The 16,584-nt window shown below is 44.0% G+C and overlaps 1 protein-coding gene across 5 annotated transcripts in view; it reads left to right on the top strand.

Annotated features, from left to right (window-relative positions):
* Nucleotides 1–16,584, top strand: part of TAOK1 (TAO kinase 1) — a 72,828-nt gene that overhangs the window by 20,716 nt on the left and 35,528 nt on the right. For 4 of the 5 annotated variants that reach the window (XM_080563299.1, XM_080563303.1, XM_080563301.1 and 1 more), the window contains 3 exons: nucleotides 9,043–9,269; nucleotides 13,395–13,466; nucleotides 16,408–16,509. In XM_080563299.1, the coding sequence (XP_080419425.1) occupies nucleotides 9,138–9,269; nucleotides 13,395–13,466; nucleotides 16,408–16,509 (306 nt within the window). In that variant the 5' untranslated portion in view covers nucleotides 9,043–9,137. Of the gene's footprint in view, nucleotides 1–7,491; nucleotides 7,937–9,042; nucleotides 9,270–13,394; nucleotides 13,467–16,407; nucleotides 16,510–16,584 lie in introns of those variants that run through there. The other variant, XM_080563302.1, reaches the window with a different exon arrangement.

The following is a 16,584-nucleotide window of genomic DNA, read 5'->3' as shown; positions in this document are numbered from 1 at the left end:
TTTTTAATTACTTCTTTTCTCAAGGGTAATTGCCTATATTGTGGGCTTTAGTGGCTTAGTTCTGAATCTGAGTCCAAAACAGCTAATTTGCTTGTTTACTATACTTGTTGTTCTGGGGCAGAATTGGTTAGGGGTCAAGAAAAGGTTTCCTTAAACTCTAGTCCCGTTAGGACATCTGGCAGTAGTTTTTTTTATGGGCAGCTGGAGTTTCCCAGTATTTTTGCCTCTGGAATCGATGGACTCCCATCAGCTGGCTGCTCACCAACCTTCTCCCGGCCGGTGAGCTGCCAGCAGCATCTCCGGCACTGCAGCCATCAAACCTCACGCTCCTCAGTCATTGCAGTGCCAGCTGAGAGACGTGGGCACGAGCTGTCTGCAGGTGATTCAGTGCAGAACACGTTTTGGTGCGATGCTTCCCCGAGTAAAGGTAAGTAGCTGGCGACTACTGAGAACTTAATGAACCGCTAAGGAAGGCGGCAGAAGATTTTGTTTTTTCCAGTTGTCTTCCTCATAGCTTTGCTAGCCTAAGGAATTGCTAAATTTAGAGCTGACCTTCATAATAAATATACCAGAACTATCACAAGCAAAAGGATTCGGGAGATGTTAGTGCTGGCTATGCCAGGGTATGGTTAGCGCTTCCTGGGCTTTCCTGACATTGGTCCTTGAGAAACAAACACTGGCCATTCTTCGGCTGTTGTGTAGGTCTAACTTTTGATCCAGTGGGATGTTTTTGCTTTAATAAGGAGAAAAAACACAGGATGCTTTTTGGTATTAATGTTTCTTTCAACTGCATCAATAAGGTGTTTTATTTGTGTTGTTTAAGCAGTAAGATCAGTGACAGATTCTGTGTTTCTCAGGTGAGTGACGCTGCAGAAATTGCCAGTTAACAAAAGTAATATTTCCAAGATTGCCGACAGTGTTAGGTGTACTCTTGTTTGTTTATAACTGGTATGTGTAACTGTTGTGAAAATAGATTAAGTTTCTTCAGAGTATCTGTCTTTAGCACGGGAACAGGCTTACCTAGATAGTTATCTTTTCTGACTATTTTAAGTAGTAGAAATACAGAACCCAAAACAAAATGGAAAGCACAGGGTAATTAATTGTTGCTTTGGTAATCACTGCTGGCTTACTGCCGGTGCAGATCATCCTAATAAACACTTGCACCCAAACCAGAAGCACGGATCCTGGGCTCGTCAGCTGAGCTATGGGAAACTTAACATTCTGACTTTTGCTAGTGACATTCCTGGAAAGTAAACATCCAAGCAGAACAGCTCAACTGGATCAGAAAGTGTGCTGGGGTAAGTAATTCAGGGAGTTATGATGGACATTTTAGTGTCAGAATCTTGAGAGGAAATCAAAGTAAGCCGCACAGTGTACAAGTGCATGTATAAGGGAAATGCAAGCAGTACTCTAAGATAAAAGTATATTCCTGAGGCTATTCTGTGAAGAAGTATAATACAAGAAAAAAATACAGGTAGCGAAGCAGAGAAAGAAAGGAAAAAAAAATCTGCAAAGAGGTTTTTCCAGGAGAGAACCGTTCCTCAAAAATCTTTTCTTAAAGTAGAAAAAGGAATCTTACAGGAGTGATAGGCTTGCTTTGTCAGAAGAAGAAAAATTTATCGTGTTGGGGAAGAAAAGGCTGTTTGAACGTAGCTGCTCACACAGACAAAAAGCTGCCAGAACTCACCACAATACCCAGCTACAAATTCTTCTTACCCTTATAATCTTTTCCTTCTACAAATACATACAGATGGGAATGAGAAAGGTATAAAGGGGACAGCATTTTATGGCAGTTCTTTGCTGTAAACTTCTGCAAAGGAGGACCTTGGATCATTTGCAGTAAGCAGCACTTGTCTTACCCAGGTACATGGGGGGTTGTAGAGCTTTGTGGAGGCTGTGAGATCTCACCTGCTTCGGCCTTTCGCAGACACAGGCTCTCTTTTCTTTCCCCTTCTTCAGTATGTATTCTCAAGTACAAGCTCGAGACTCACATGCCAATGTAGAGGAGAATAATGTTCCAGTGGGGCTTTCCATGGTCCACAGTTACCGTCTGCATTCCTGTTTCATCAGCCCATTCCCAGGTGTCTTTGTTTTGCCTGTGGTTGGCACAGTTTTCAGGGTGGTTCCTTTTTCATTCTGTTCAGTGACAGCATTTTGGATGTTTTTTCCCTGAATGTTGACCGCCTTCCTAACAGTCTCTGGTACAGCACCGTCCATCTGCACCTCCCATTTTCCTTAATGGCAGGTGGTCCTGGTGGAGAACAAGCATTCCAAAAACAATTGATTTTAGGATCATGGATGAGAAGGGCAAGTTCATGACATTGTCAGCATTTTTTCTTCTCAGCAGCAGCTCACTACTAAACAGCAGAAGGCAGCCAGCAGGATCCCAAGGAAGATGTTCCTCAGTGCCTCTTGCCCCTCTTCCAGGGCACCGGAGAAGCAAATGCCACTTGCTGCATCTCCAGGTTTTTCTTGTTTCATTTCTGGGATTTTTTTTTTCCCTTAATTACCACTCTAGGAAGACTTCCAAATTGCAGAACTAGAAGGAGAAGCATGTTGTTAGCTTGATGGGAAAGGCTTACCCAAGTACGCAAGCAGTCTGCGGTGTGTGGTTTCACATGAATCGAGTGCTAAAATCAGTCCGTTTTGTGAGGCTTGAAGATGCTGATAGGCTTTCCGCTGTGAGAGTCACCTAGAATGCACCTGTTTTGATACCATCTGCCACAGTGTAATTGAGCATGGACAGGAAACTGATTTTTAGCTGCTCAAGGAAACGGTCTTTTTCTGCTGTGAGCAGAGGACAACTTGTTTTCCATGCGTGCAGTACACATTGAGCCACTGGAGAGGTTCTCTGCTTTTATCAAAACGGGAAAAAAGAGTAGACTGGGTGGGCCAGAGCCTGTGTTGAGAGATGTTTTAAGGAACATTTACAGCACTTGGTGGGTTGGCAGGACTTTTTATTTTATTTTATTTTATTTTTTTAATCAGGTAACAGGTATATATATAGTTTGGGCAAGCTTGCTGGAAGGAGGAATTGGGCACAGTGATCAAGAATGTACTTTCAGAGTGGTAAACCCAATGGATGAATGTCCCTGTGTGTGCTGAGACCTGCAGAAGGATGAATAAATGCTTTGCATTTCCAGTTGAAGGAACTCCGTTCATGGAATTCATCAGGCTAAAGTTTTAAAGGCTGATACCCAGGGAAGAGCTTATATAAAGGTCACAAAATAAGTCCCAGGTAGCAGCGTCATTCCAAAAGTCGCAATATCTCAGCACTGTCTGGTGTGAGGAGGGCACGATGTGTTCATTTCTTCTGATGGTGGACCTTCAGCTTATTTTGTGGAAGGCCCCCAAGCTGCGTTGCCCTTCCACTTCTGCCACCAGGCTGGACTCAAATCGCCACACTAGCGTCCCCGTGTCTTGGAGGGGTGGGTGTAGCAACGTAGTGCTTTTGCCTAAAGAGAGCGCATTTCAAAGCAGCACAAACCATTTTTATGTCTTGACACAGACGCTACATATGCCGTTCATCGCGCTGCCTTCTCTTTGCATGCACTGTGGCCTCGTTTTGTGGTGCTGTAGATGGGTATTTTGCTGTCGGCCTTCTAACAGCTCGAGCTCAGCCTCCTGGGCTCGATAGTGGAGTCTTGCTCAAGTGATGGAGTGCCCGGGCTACGTAGTTGTGAGCTGGGAGAGCCTCTTTGGCAGCTCAAGTGGGAGTCAGAGAAGAAACTTCCTCTACCTGCTGGGCAACTTCTTTCTGCAAAGTCCAGCCGAGGTTTGCCCTGCGCGGCGTGTGAGCAGACAGCTCCCACGTGCTGTGTATCTGGTTGGGATGCTGCGGGGTTCTTGTTTAGGAAGTTGTCTGAAAATGCAAAAATAGTGACAGCTTCACGTTTTGTGTACAATCAGCATCTTGCTTTCTATAATGTAGCTTATTTTTTTACCTTATGTGTTTCTGTTCAGACTGTATTTAACAATGTTTTGTCTGCTACTTTAAAAAATATACAGGGATTGTAAGTCAAGCCTTCAGTGCTGTACTGAAATCAAACAAATTTCTGAGTTGGTATTTTAAGCATTCTTACCATCTAACTCTTGTTTTAGGATAAATTCTAAGTAAAAGAAAAAAAAAATCAAAGTCAGTTCTTTCAATAGTTCCAGTTTACCATATTTATGAAAGTGGTGGAAATTTTTCGTGTCAGCTGGAAGCCATTCAGGAAAATTTTAATAGTGTGTTGAGAGGATAATTTAATCTCAGCTTCATACACTCCCTGGATCTGACCCATATGCAAGTGAGAAGATCCTTTTTCCCTCTTTTGACAGTGGCATGATGCACTCGTTGCCCATCTATTTGACGCTTTTGCATTAGGTCCTAGCAGAGGAAATGACTCCAAAATTTAGCAAGTGTTTGCACTGCATGCAATGGAGATGCTTAAAGAAATAAAAACTAAATACCAGTTTCCAAATGATGATGGTGGTGGGTTGTGTTGTTGTTTGTTACCCCAGTGCCACAGCTTTAGTTGAGGAGGATGTCAAAGACTGGAGTGTTTCTGTGCTGGATATTCTCCGTGTTGCCTCTGCCAGTAGAGTGCAGCCCTAAAAATCAGAGGTGCTGTAAGCGGCCTCCTGAGCAGCTCTTTAAGCCCGATGCACATATTATCAGGGAGACATATCTAGTGTACCTACATTTGATATTAAAGGTAAGTTTTTATTAGTTTTGCTGTACTAAGTGTATCGCGTGGCAGATGACTATAACGTGAAGCAAGATTTACATCTCAAACGGCAAATATTTGCTTGTTTATAGGTCAGTAATGAAGGAAAGCATTCCTCTTGTCCTCGTTAGCCATCGCCGGAGCCCTTGCAGTGTGCCCCTTGGTACCCAGCGAAATGGAGAGAGAGAGGGTGGTGGGCTGCTTTGCCGTGCATAAATCTGCTCGCTGCTTCCATTTCGAGCTCCCGTGATGTTTCTTTAACTCCGGTTATAATATTCCTACTTAGAGAAGCTGAAGGATGTTGAATATGTTGGTTCTTTGAAACTTCATTTGTATGGACAGCGTGCGCTGCTTTTTAATGCTAATAACCTACAAGCCAGCCTATGCATTAGCTGTCACGTTTGGGTTTCTACGAACTTTTGAACCATCTTAAGGAACTGGAAGTGCTTTCAGGCACTTGTGCTTCGTGTAGCCTGATGCCTGTAGTCATCATCATGACTGGGTTTGGATGTGAGACCGAGGAATAATACGGCAGGTAGGTGGAAGTCTTGGTGAGTAGGCTTGCTTCTCGTTAGCAGCACAGACCCAGCACCTTGCTTTATTAATGGGAACAGCTCCTGTGTTGCTGGCAGTCGGGTGTTTGGATGCAGCGTGGACAGGGGGAGCCCGACCAGCCTTGCTAAACGTGCACCCAGCATTATTTCTCTTAATTTCTCTAGAGTTTCTGTAGCGTAAGGCTTCAATAGGCACATAAATACAGCAGAGCTGTGCTCGTGCTCTGCAGGATCCCGGGGGAACTTAGTCACAGGGCTGGGTCCGGCTCGAGCAGGGGATGGCCCGGCAGGCGGGAGGCAGAGCTCCCAAGGGAACAGGTCTTACCCCTTCCGCACCTTCCAGCTTCCTTAGGGCCGCGGGTCAAGGTGTGCGCGTGTGCTTTTAGCATGGCCACGATTACAGGGAACGCGACGTCTTACTTATTCATGGACTTCTGTGGATGCGTGCACGCAGTTTCTGCTAATTGGCGGTTGTTCAGATGAAAGTAATTTGATAAAAGTATTTTGGCCTGTAATCAGTGCCATTTACACTAGTAATGGTAGCCACCTAGTAAATCTAGTTCGGCCCAATATGTGAAAATAGAGTTGGTCCGGAGCTGTGCTTTGCTCGAGCCCTGGTTTATTTTGAATCCTTTTTGCCTCGGCTGGTTACGAGTGGAACCGATCGAAGTAGGGATCGTAGTGTTGCACACCACGAGATGTCTTTTCCGTTCCTTTGTTTGGGTGCGAGAACCAACTGGGCAGAGCAGTGGCCTTCACCTCGCTGCAGCGTGCGCACCAAATGCCCCCGGCCGGCAGGGAGCGGTGCCGGCACCCAGGGGACCCGTCTGTCGGCCTCAGCACGAGGCCGGCCTCCGGACCTCCGCCACCGACATGAGGCGACCGGTCCCGTCCGCTGGAAGCAACTGCGGGTAACGGGAGGGCTGCGCCAACCCCGGAGCTGCAGCAAAGAGACAGCCCGGGTGGAAGAATGTGAAATATGTAATTGCGACTTGACTGTCATTTAGCAAACCAGCTGCTTGCTGGTCTGTAATTTAATTTTCGGTGCAGTTTAGTTGCAGTTTCGTTGTTTTTTTTTTTTTCTTAAGGCTCATCTGTATTTTTGATACGTTTACAATAATGTGATAGCCACATCGCACGGTCCTTGTCCTAACTTCCATTCCCCAAAGTGTTCGGGCATCGTTTCTGTACGAGGGGGCCGAGCGTGTCGGCTGCTGGACTGGCCGGGCTTTGGCAAGCCGGGCGTGTTGTCTGGGCAAAATGACCGAGGGGATTTGGTGTTCTCGCATCCTTAAAAAAATGGGAGTGCTTCACTAAGTGAAACAGCGGGCAGCTTTCTTAAGGACGGACTTCACACCGATGCATTTTATCGGTCCGTGTGAGCAGGTAGAGCGACGAGCATAGCGCCACACACCCGGCTGGGCCTACTCTCTTAAAGTTTTTAATACCCGGTGGTTTTACCCTCGCACGTCTCGAAGCAGCGGTTATTTCCCAGAACAACGATGACAACATCCGCCTTGATGCTCGCAGGACTTGGAGGCGCACCTCGGCGAGCCCAGCGGCCTGGGAGGCGTTAGCGGTGGGGAGGCCTGGCCCGGCCTGCCCCGTGGGTGCCGTCTCGGAGGCAGGCCGAGCGGAGGCCGGAGGCTGGCTGGGCGTGAGGGAGGCCGATGGGGGGGAGGAGGGAGGCCGTGCTGGGTCTGGGCTGTGTGTGTGCAGGGCTTTCTCCTCCGCTGGCTCGCTCGCACGCGCGCGCTCGAGGGGCCATGTGACTGCTGGCCATATTAGCAGGTTTATCCAAGCCTAGCCCCTCTGACTAACAGATGTAGGGAAAAGGGCATTCTGGGATCGCAGCAGTTGCTTTTGAACAACAATGTCCTTTTTGTAAGAATCTGATGCTTCTTAAAAGATGGAACATGACATCATTACCGTCGATCCAAGAAGCATTCCTTCAATAACACTGAGTGTGCTCTGGTTATCAGCTCCCTTCCCCCAGCCCCTTTCTCTCCCTCCTCTGACTGATGCTTTTTGTCTATTGTTTCGTCCGGGGCTGTAAATGCGAAACAGTTGTCTTTCAGTGTTATGTGCTTGTTAGGACTGGAATCAAGTGGAATATTGTTGGCTTCTTTGAAAGAAAGGACGAAAAACGACAACAAAAACCAACTTTCCTTGCAGTCTGCAGAAATGTAGCGTGCTTCAGGTAGGGGCTGAGTGGCAGCTAACGATTTCCCTTCCCACACCGCGTGAGTTACTGCCTTATGTAAGGGAAGGTGGGGAGATGGCAGCCCTGTTCCCGTGAGCCCAGCCCCGCTCCATCGGCAGTCGGATGTGTCCTGTGCTAATGGTCTGAAGGCTCCTGCAACGATGCTGGTACCGATACGAAATGCGCCTGTGCACGCTCGTGAGAGGGGTACGGCAGAGCTGTGAACAGCTGCGTGGCTTCTGCATGGATTTTGTACTTGCTCCACCACTGGGATTTCAATCCCGTTTTTTTCCTCAGCCCCCGAGGGTGGGCTATCGTGGAAACATGTCCAGGGTTACGTTATAAATCTTGTTGAATCTGCTTGGAGGAAAGCTATGAAAATGCTGGATTTTGCTTCCCTGCTCTGCCTTCTCTTTCCCACGCGTGTCTTCATGAGAAAAACTGGAGAACCTTGCAGACATTACAACTAGGTACGTCTTGGCTGTCTCTCGCACAACCGTGCTCTCCTTGTAGCGGTGCTGGCAGTTGTTTGAACTAACAAGGAGCAGGCAGTCTTTGGCACTTCCACATGCTGCAACTGTCTAGAGGAGAGTACCACTGAGCATAAACATGCAGGAGTATGTCTTTTTCCATCCTTGTCGGAATTGCTCCGCAGGGAGGGGAAAACAAATGATTCATTGATGGTCTGGAGGCTTGGAGAAAGGTGGAGCTCTTACTGTCCTGGAAAGGAGGAAAAACGGACCGCGATAGATAGGGCCTTCTGATAGATTGATTAAACTCAGACTTAGTGCCTTTTTTCCATCATAACGATATAAAACTTAAAGGGCAGATTTGAGGTGTAAAATACGAATCAAAAGAAGTACAAGTCTTGACCAGATAAGGGTTGTGTGAGGGAAGTGGGCTGTGTGAGTAGCTGTTTGCCAGTGACACAGGATTTGTTTTGTTGGTGACAATTTGTGGGGAACCCAGAGGAAATCCCAGTACTTAGGCTCTTCCCTTAGCATGAGAAAACATGCATTTTACTCGCGATGGCTGTGTGACTTTTACCTGAAGATTTTTCACAGGAAGATTTGAGCACAACCTTATGATGTATTATGAAATGGTCGGGCTCCAAGACGCGTTTTCATTAAATGAAAGCAAATGCATGGTGTAAATAGGAGAGGTTCCGTGCATCCCTAACGGGGTCTGAACGTGCGGTTGTGGTCCACTTCAAGAAGTGCAGCCAGTAATTTAATGGCATGTGTAACTCTTCAGGGAGGGGATATTGGAGTAATACGGGCTCGCTAGTGACAAACTGGTTATCACCGTGATTCTGCTGACCCCCGTGCAGGGGACTGAGCAGGTGCTGGAGCAGTAATGCGCCTCATTTTGTGCTTTGATTTCAAATTGTGTTCTGTAGAAATAAATACCTGAGTGGTGCCTCGGTGGGACTTTGACATCCCGGCAGATAGGTTGCGCTGCTTCGTGTAAGAGGCTTGCTTGCTCTGGAAGAAGTGGAGGCTGCTCCTCCGCTGCTTTGTTTCCGTGTCTTTGAGCAGAGGATAACCAGTGAAGGCTTGCAATCTTTTTCTTGCAGTGATCCATGCTGAAGAGGCTCCATTCATACAGATGAGCCAAGGGTTGAGGCAGCACTTTAAACCCAGATAGTCGGTCGGCTAACTGCCCAGCAGGATGCCATCAACCAGCCGAGCGGGCAGCCTGAAGGACCCCGAAATTGCAGAGCTCTTCTTCAAAGAAGATCCAGAAAAGCTCTTCACAGATCTCCGAGAGATTGGCCATGGAAGCTTCGGAGCAGTTTATTTTGTAAGTAGCCTCGTGGCTTGTGAATTGTAGCTGTGTTTCCTTTTGTCTTCAAACTGTGGGCACAGACTTCTTTTGAAATTGTTGAGGAAAAGAAACTATGTGAACCTTTGTATGATGCTTGGGGAAGAAGTATTTTATATCTGTACGGTCTGCCTGTTCACAGACTGACAGTATCTTTAAGGGGTTTGCATTCAAACGGAAAGAAAAAACGGGAAACGTGGCCCTTGTCCAGTGCTTTTAGGTTATGTTGCAAGTAGGGATTTTTCTGCAAATTAAAAAACGTACTTTGGCTCCATCATTTCTGATTGGCAATGCACTTCTTTTGATTTGATTGTCTCCTTATCATCTCCAGTCCCTTGAGAGAAAGAGTTCTCTCCCTTCTTGCATACCCCACAGGCTCCCTTAAAGACATTCTTCGTATTTGACACCTGAATGTTGGTGCTTTTGTTACCCTTGGGCCTGTCACATCCTCCTTCCCTACTGCAGGCAAGAATCTCAGTATTCATCTGTATAAAACTTCCTCGACGTGAGCGTCTGGACAGCAGTTTTTCCCAGGCTGCTTGTAGAGCTCGACTGGAGGTGGGGTATTTCGTCGTAACCTCATTTGCAGGTTGCCGTATGTTAACCCAAGTGCACACTGTGAGACCTTCATTAAAAAAACATTTTCCTCAGAAAACCTTTTCACATTTATAATTATAGGAGGTGTGGCCAAACCTGCCAATGTTCCTTCAGAAAGCCATTTGTGTCAGTATTTTATGAGGTGCCTATTCATTGTTAATAATTGCAGCAGACCATGTTGGGAACCTTCCAGCACAAATCTAATGCAGCACAGATGAACTAATTAGGAAAAGCTTCTTAATTTTGTTCCCTGCTTAAAACTAGGAGCTGCCAGTGTCTGGGAACAGATCTGGAGGAGGAAGTGTTTTCGAATGGAGCAGTACTCACCTGTGGCCTTTATTTCACTCATTTGCTTAAAGCGTGGATACGAAAGGAAGGGACAGAAAATCTGTCTTCCTGCTAAGTGGAAATATTATTGAAGTTTTTCAGGAATACTGTAACTTGTAAAGGAATGCATGCACCACATGAGTATGCAAAGCCAGCATTCAGCTGGAGATAACCTGCAAACTCTGTGCTAATGGCGTTCCCAAATGCCAACAGGATGCTGCCATCAGGTCATCTGCAGAGTGACCTTTGTAGCAGTGGTAAGGGATGGTTGCCCATTACCAGCTCCTTCTACAAGGAGATAGCAAGCAAGAGGTCATTAATGTACAGGCCTATCTTTTTCTTTCTTTTCCCTCAGTATTTTAGACTAACAGTTCATTATAGGATGGTATTTATTCACTAAAGAGTGGGATTACTTTATGCCATTCAGGTTGTACTTTAACAGAAATTAAGTGTAATTTGGCACTTGCAAAAAGGTAACGTAAGCATTCCATCCACACTACTCCAGTCTGTTGGGGGGACTCTGCATTTTTGCTAAATAAGGGAGTGTTTCCAGCAAAGAAGGTAAACTGTTGTTATTTGTGTGCTACAAAGTTTTAACCTATACCAATATTGTATTATGATTTTTTTTTGTTGCCAGTAGTTCTCAGATGTGGAATCTGAAGCTGTTCCATATGATGATACTTGGTATCTCAAGCAGAAACCCAAAAGGTGGTAGGATGGGCTGCATGGGGGGAGAAATTCAGTTTAGGTGAAATAAGCGTAAAGAAAAGAGGTAGGGGGTGTATGTTTTGTGTCCTTTATTCTGTATAGCTGGGGAAAAATAAAAAATCAAGTTTCTTTAGCAGTATTTTGATTCTGCTAATGTAAACTATTAAACTTTATCTAATCAGTGTGATATTGGATTACAGTTAATAACTGCTTAAAAGCATATTACCAAAGTTGATGACATACTTCACCTTTTGTTTGCTCATGCCTGTCTTGTGTCGCTGCTGAAGTTACTCAGGGCACCAGAGTTTGAACCTTTGTATGAAGTTTTCAGAGGATATATGCCCCGAAATGTCTGTCATAAAGCAAGCCTGGTTTGGTTGAAATCAGCTGGCTTTCTAATGACTTTATGGCTTTTGTCTAGGACCCGCCTTTTTTCCAATTTTTCAAGATCACAAGGAAATTTAAAAAAGCAAGCAAAACTATGATTTTAACATTCACTGGGGTGTCAGCTGTGGGGTTGTCGCTTTTCAGTCCCCCTATGGCAAAGAGGGGCTCCAGGAGTTATGCAAACACAGCCGGTGGTGGCTTGCTTGGGTTTTCTAATGTTTAGCACCCCACCACCAGGCTGCTTTCATTGCATACATCCTGGGCCCAAAATGTTGATGATAAATAGATGTGGGAGTAATTAACAAGTAGAAAAATCCAGATAATCCTGAAATCCTCCCCACCTTTTTTTTTAAATGCAGTGTAGTCTTTAGTTTTTTACCTACCTGTCTTTCCTTTTAGTAGTGATCCCCGGAAGGGGGTGATATGTTTATCTTACATGATAATTGGCTAAGTTAACACATAAGATAAACTGTTCTTTTTTTCTTCTTTGTTTCCGTCGCATTAAACATCCTGCAATAGTGCAACAACAACAACAAAAGTTTATTTTATAATTAACATGAATTTTGCTGGTTCACCTCATGGTTTTAGTTTCTTAGAAACTGCAAGTCTGGCACCTCTGAATCATTTTGGTATTGTCCTCACCCTACTCCATGTTCTGCAATGTAATAATAGCTTTCATTTGACACAGGAAACCTACTACACGGGAACACTGCAGATGGAGCAGAAGAATAACCCACTCTCTTTTGTTAGCGCTGTGCTCCTTCTGCTCCACCGTAGTATTTTGCTTGCCTGCTTTATTGCAGCTCTTCACTGGCTTGAATGTCTCAGAGATTGCCTATAATTAGCAAAGGTCTAGGAGTTAAAATTTTATTCTTCTCTGCTTAAAAAAAAAAAAAAACACAAAAACAGACCCCCCCCCCCCCCCCCCAACCTTAAAATATTGCAATATCAGCAGGGCTGGAGGGAGTGTCCTCTCAGACAGAAAGAAAACTAAAAATAGTATTGGTTCCAGCATCTCAGAGCTGGCTGAAATCGAGACTGACAGGGAATTCTGGGAGCCTTTTTTTAATGAATGACAGAATTAAAATATGACTGAAAACCCTTTTTACAAAAGGCAGAGTCCTCATGCTTCATTAACCCCTGTCCTGATAGGCTGTGCTTGGTAGGACCGATATATTAAAAATCAGCGTTTTCATCAGTCATCAGCGAGTTCGGCCATGCACATCAGTTTGGTTTATATCATTTGGCTTCGTATCCAAGCTGATTTTGCTTATCGGAGATGCTCAGAGTTTCCCCCCAGCGCTGTGCCACCCAAACCCTTCAGGAGTGCAGGCCGGGGTCAGGGTTGGCACCGACATCCCCGCGGGGTGAAGCGGTGCTGGGCCCTTCCCTGTAAGGGCGCCTGGGCCACCGCTTTGGAGCTGAATTGAACAAAACTTGTCTTACCTTGCATTGTTGGTGTGTGAAAAACCACGTGCATTTATTCTGCAGTATAAACAATAACGTTATTAGACTGAGAAAATGAAAGTCAGAGCTGGAGCCTGAAGATGGGTCCCTTAGAGTGCTGCCATCCTTGTAGGATCTTTCTTCCCTCAAGATGTGATAGCTTATTTGTGAGCACTGGGAAGAAAGTTGCTGCTGGCTAGAGCAGGTATCTCCTGTGCATCCTGTGCCATCTTTGCTTATGTTTGAGATGGAATAAGGGGGCTGAGCTTCGCTTCTGTTTTGTCTGGAATCTACCTGGGATGGGAGAGAAGCTGGTTTAGAGAGGATCTGTTCTTCTGGAATCGCAGCTGCTTTTGTAAGCACTGATTTTTAGTTTAGGAGTGATGGCATTCAGCTCCTGCAGAGACTTGCTGAATGCTGAACACAGAAAATTGTTGCACCTTGTCTCACAGATTTCTGATAGATGCAGCAGTCACACCCCTTAGAAGACATTTTAGTTTTTACTCCCTATAAAAGTTAAAAAACGGATAGAGATTTTTCTTTGCTTCTGCCGGAGTTAACTCCCTGTGTGTGTTTGTTTTACATCCTATGGGAAATGATGACCTCAAGAAACTGATGCCTCATGTTTTTGTGTTACAGGCACGTGATGTGCGCACCAACGAAGTGGTGGCCATCAAGAAAATGTCATATAGTGGGAAGCAGTCCAATGAGGTATGTAGAATATCCTACGTATTAAATCTTGACCTCTGCAAATGCTTATTATGTGGGATGATTTTAATTAGCTTCAGCTACAGCAAGAGAGATCTTCCCTGTAACTGTAAAGGTGAATGAGGATACTGTGTAAACAAAACAAATTTGTTTACTGTTCGCAGTGTATATCTGTCTAATCTGCTCCTGGGAAACGTCAGTAGGGCTCACTGCTTCCAGACATGAAGTGCACATTTGCAGGGCCACATAGTATGTTTGTTATGTTTGTATTCGGTCTTCAAAAAAGGAGTTGTCGTTTTGCCCTTAGACCTTCAATTCTGAATTCCTTCTTTCCTTACTATTACCATTTTACTTACTGTACAAAAATTTATTAGGAATTAGAGCAATGGATGCAGCAGTGAAAGATTTAGAGAGAATTTTGCATTATACAAAGTGGTAAGGCAGAATGCACCCTTCCCTGAAATGACTCTTGAGGAGGAGCTAAAACCAAAGCAAAAAAAACCCAACAGTGAATGAATGAGTGTGAAAATCTGAACGGCAGCACAATCAGGGAAGAACTGTCAGAGCCGGGGATTAAGGTAGCCTTTGCAGAGTGATCTCTAAAAGTAGGCCTCTGAGATTTAAATGTTAAATGTTTTCTTGGCCACCCTGGATGTGTGTTTTTTCTTAAGACGCTTAACAGAGATAATTGATTTTATACTTGAAACGTTTAAGTGCTAATACAGATTCTTGAAAAGCCCAACAAGACGTGAACAGCTGATTTGGTATTATTTCTGGTAATGACATCTATTAAGTTAGGGTGCCATTTTTTCAGCAGAAGTATTTATTGCAAGCATATTGCTCGAGGCATTTATAGTTTCCTCCCTCCATTCTCTCTATCCCAGTCTTAGAAGCAGTCTAACTGATGAGTTTGACTAACAACTCGTTGCTTTCTGTGCTGCCTTTTGTGCATTGATCATCTGCGCTACAAGGAACTGAAGTATTGCCTCCTTTCTGTGTGTGTCTGTATGTATATGTGTAGGAGGTAGAGGTGGCAGTGTCTCCAGCACTCCTAAATTCTAGCTTCACAGTTAATTTTGCTATGCATGTTTCTATTTTGTCACTGCAGTGACTTGTTTAACTGTGTACTGATGAAAGAATAATTTGTACTTACTACTTGTCCTACTGTTTTAATTACTGTGAGCTATAAATACTCTATTCACATGAATGAAACAAACTGTGCATGCTTCAGAAATAGCTTTTGTTTGTCTTCAATACGTATGTTTCTTTATTTTGAAGAAAGTAATAAGACCAGGATTAAAACACTTTATATTTTACTTCTATATTTATTTGTTGTATTCAGAAGTTTGCGAAAGTTATGATCTAGTCTGTGTAAAGAGAATTCATTAAGGGCATTCTGGTATCGTTTATATTTACTTGGTTTTCTTAATAAGATTTTATAATTGGTGGGATAAATCACTCCTTAAAATAAGCACATTTCGTTTTTAAAACAAGTTTAAAACCTTTGAAATATGTAGCACTGCGCTCTTAATGTGATCTCAGAGCTTTTTTTGCTCAGGAAATCATGAATAAGTCTTGACTAATATATCGCCTCTCTCATCCCAATATAGAAGAAGTTCGAGTGGCGCTTCCTCGGTTTGGCTTTTAGTGCTTAGTACCTCAAAGGCAACCAGGTCATCCTAGTGCCGGAATGAGAGCGGCAGTGAGAAAGTTTATATCAGTGTAGCTGCACGAATGTCCTTCTCATAAAACTCCTGGTATTGAGAAACGCTTAGTCAGTGAGTTGCCTCCAGTATGGCTGCCCTGCTCCCTCATTTCATTTGTGCCTCTGACCTCAACATTTGTATTGGGGAAGACTGGGGGCTTGTACATGTTTTCCAAAGCATTTGAGTCTCTGGACCCTCTGTCCATCGATGACTGCAAGCCACGCACACAAGAGGAATCGAGATAAACAGGGCCTGGAAGACAACTTTTGACCCTTTTGGTTATTGAGTGAGGTTTCTCTGCTTCTGATTAACTTCAGAACTGATATTCTTTCTCAAAAACATTTTCAGTGTCAACACTGTCATGTTGACATCTGCATACTTAAGTGGTTTCAGCTACTGCATTTGTTTTTGAACATCTTTTCCAGTAGTTCTTGTTTTTACCGTTGCACTTTCCAGCTTTTGCTTTTCTTGCCTGAGGATGGGTGGATGTGCTGCAAATGGAAGGACTTGCCAATTTTCTCCAAGGGAGCAATGAAAGTGTCTAAGCACATATTGGAAAACGACATTTTGGCCTCTTCTGTACTTTTAAGTTGTACTGGCAAAGTTCCTCTTATCGTACACCTGAATTTTGTTTTATCTGTTTATTCTTTTACTCCTGCAAAACTGTTCCCTTATTGAAAGATAACTCATGTTAAATTGTTCCTTGTAAGGACTAAACTAGTAATGGAGGAGTGTTACCAAGAACATAGATATTTGACAGCTGATAAATGGAGCATCATCCAGTGCAGTGTACTTACTGGTAGGGATAAGTCTTTATATTTATAAGAGTTAAATGAGAGATAGCTCATCCTGCCAAAGGACACTTATCCACACCTTTTTCAGGTTGGGATGTATGTTTGATTTGACAGCAGAAATGGTATCCCTTAAAAAAGGATTGCTTCTTTTTCAGGACTTCCTCAGGTATCATGTGTTTACCAGTATATCCTACACATACCTATAAACACAAAACATTACATCGAAGAGAGATCCTTCCCCTACATTTTAATTGATCAACTTCTTATTGTGTAGGTCAGTTGAGGAGTTAAGTACTGAGTGTCATGGTGTTGATATAAACTTTTTTGATTTGGAATTTAAGGATGATTTCTGCCTTTTAAAATAAATAAATGACATACTAACATGATCAAAAAAAATAAGCCAACAGTTTCATGAAGTCTTTCTGTTCCTTTTTTTTCCTACAGAAATGGCAGGATATTATTAAGGAAGTCAAGTTCCTCCAAAGAATAAAACACCCCAACAGTATAGAATACAAAGGCTGCTATTTGCGGGAACATACAGCATGGGTAAGCATCTGCTGCACTCTGCACTTCTTTCGCCTTGGTTAAGGGTGCTTTAAAATATCTCCAGCTGGCTCTCAA

The sequence above is a fragment of the Anser brachyrhynchus genome, assembly GCF_964034855.1.
Source record: "Anser brachyrhynchus genome assembly, chromosome: 20".
NCBI lineage: Eukaryota > Metazoa > Chordata > Aves > Anseriformes > Anatidae > Anser > Anser brachyrhynchus.
Note: the sequence above shows the minus strand (reverse complement) of the source record. Positions and strands in the feature narration are given on the sequence as shown.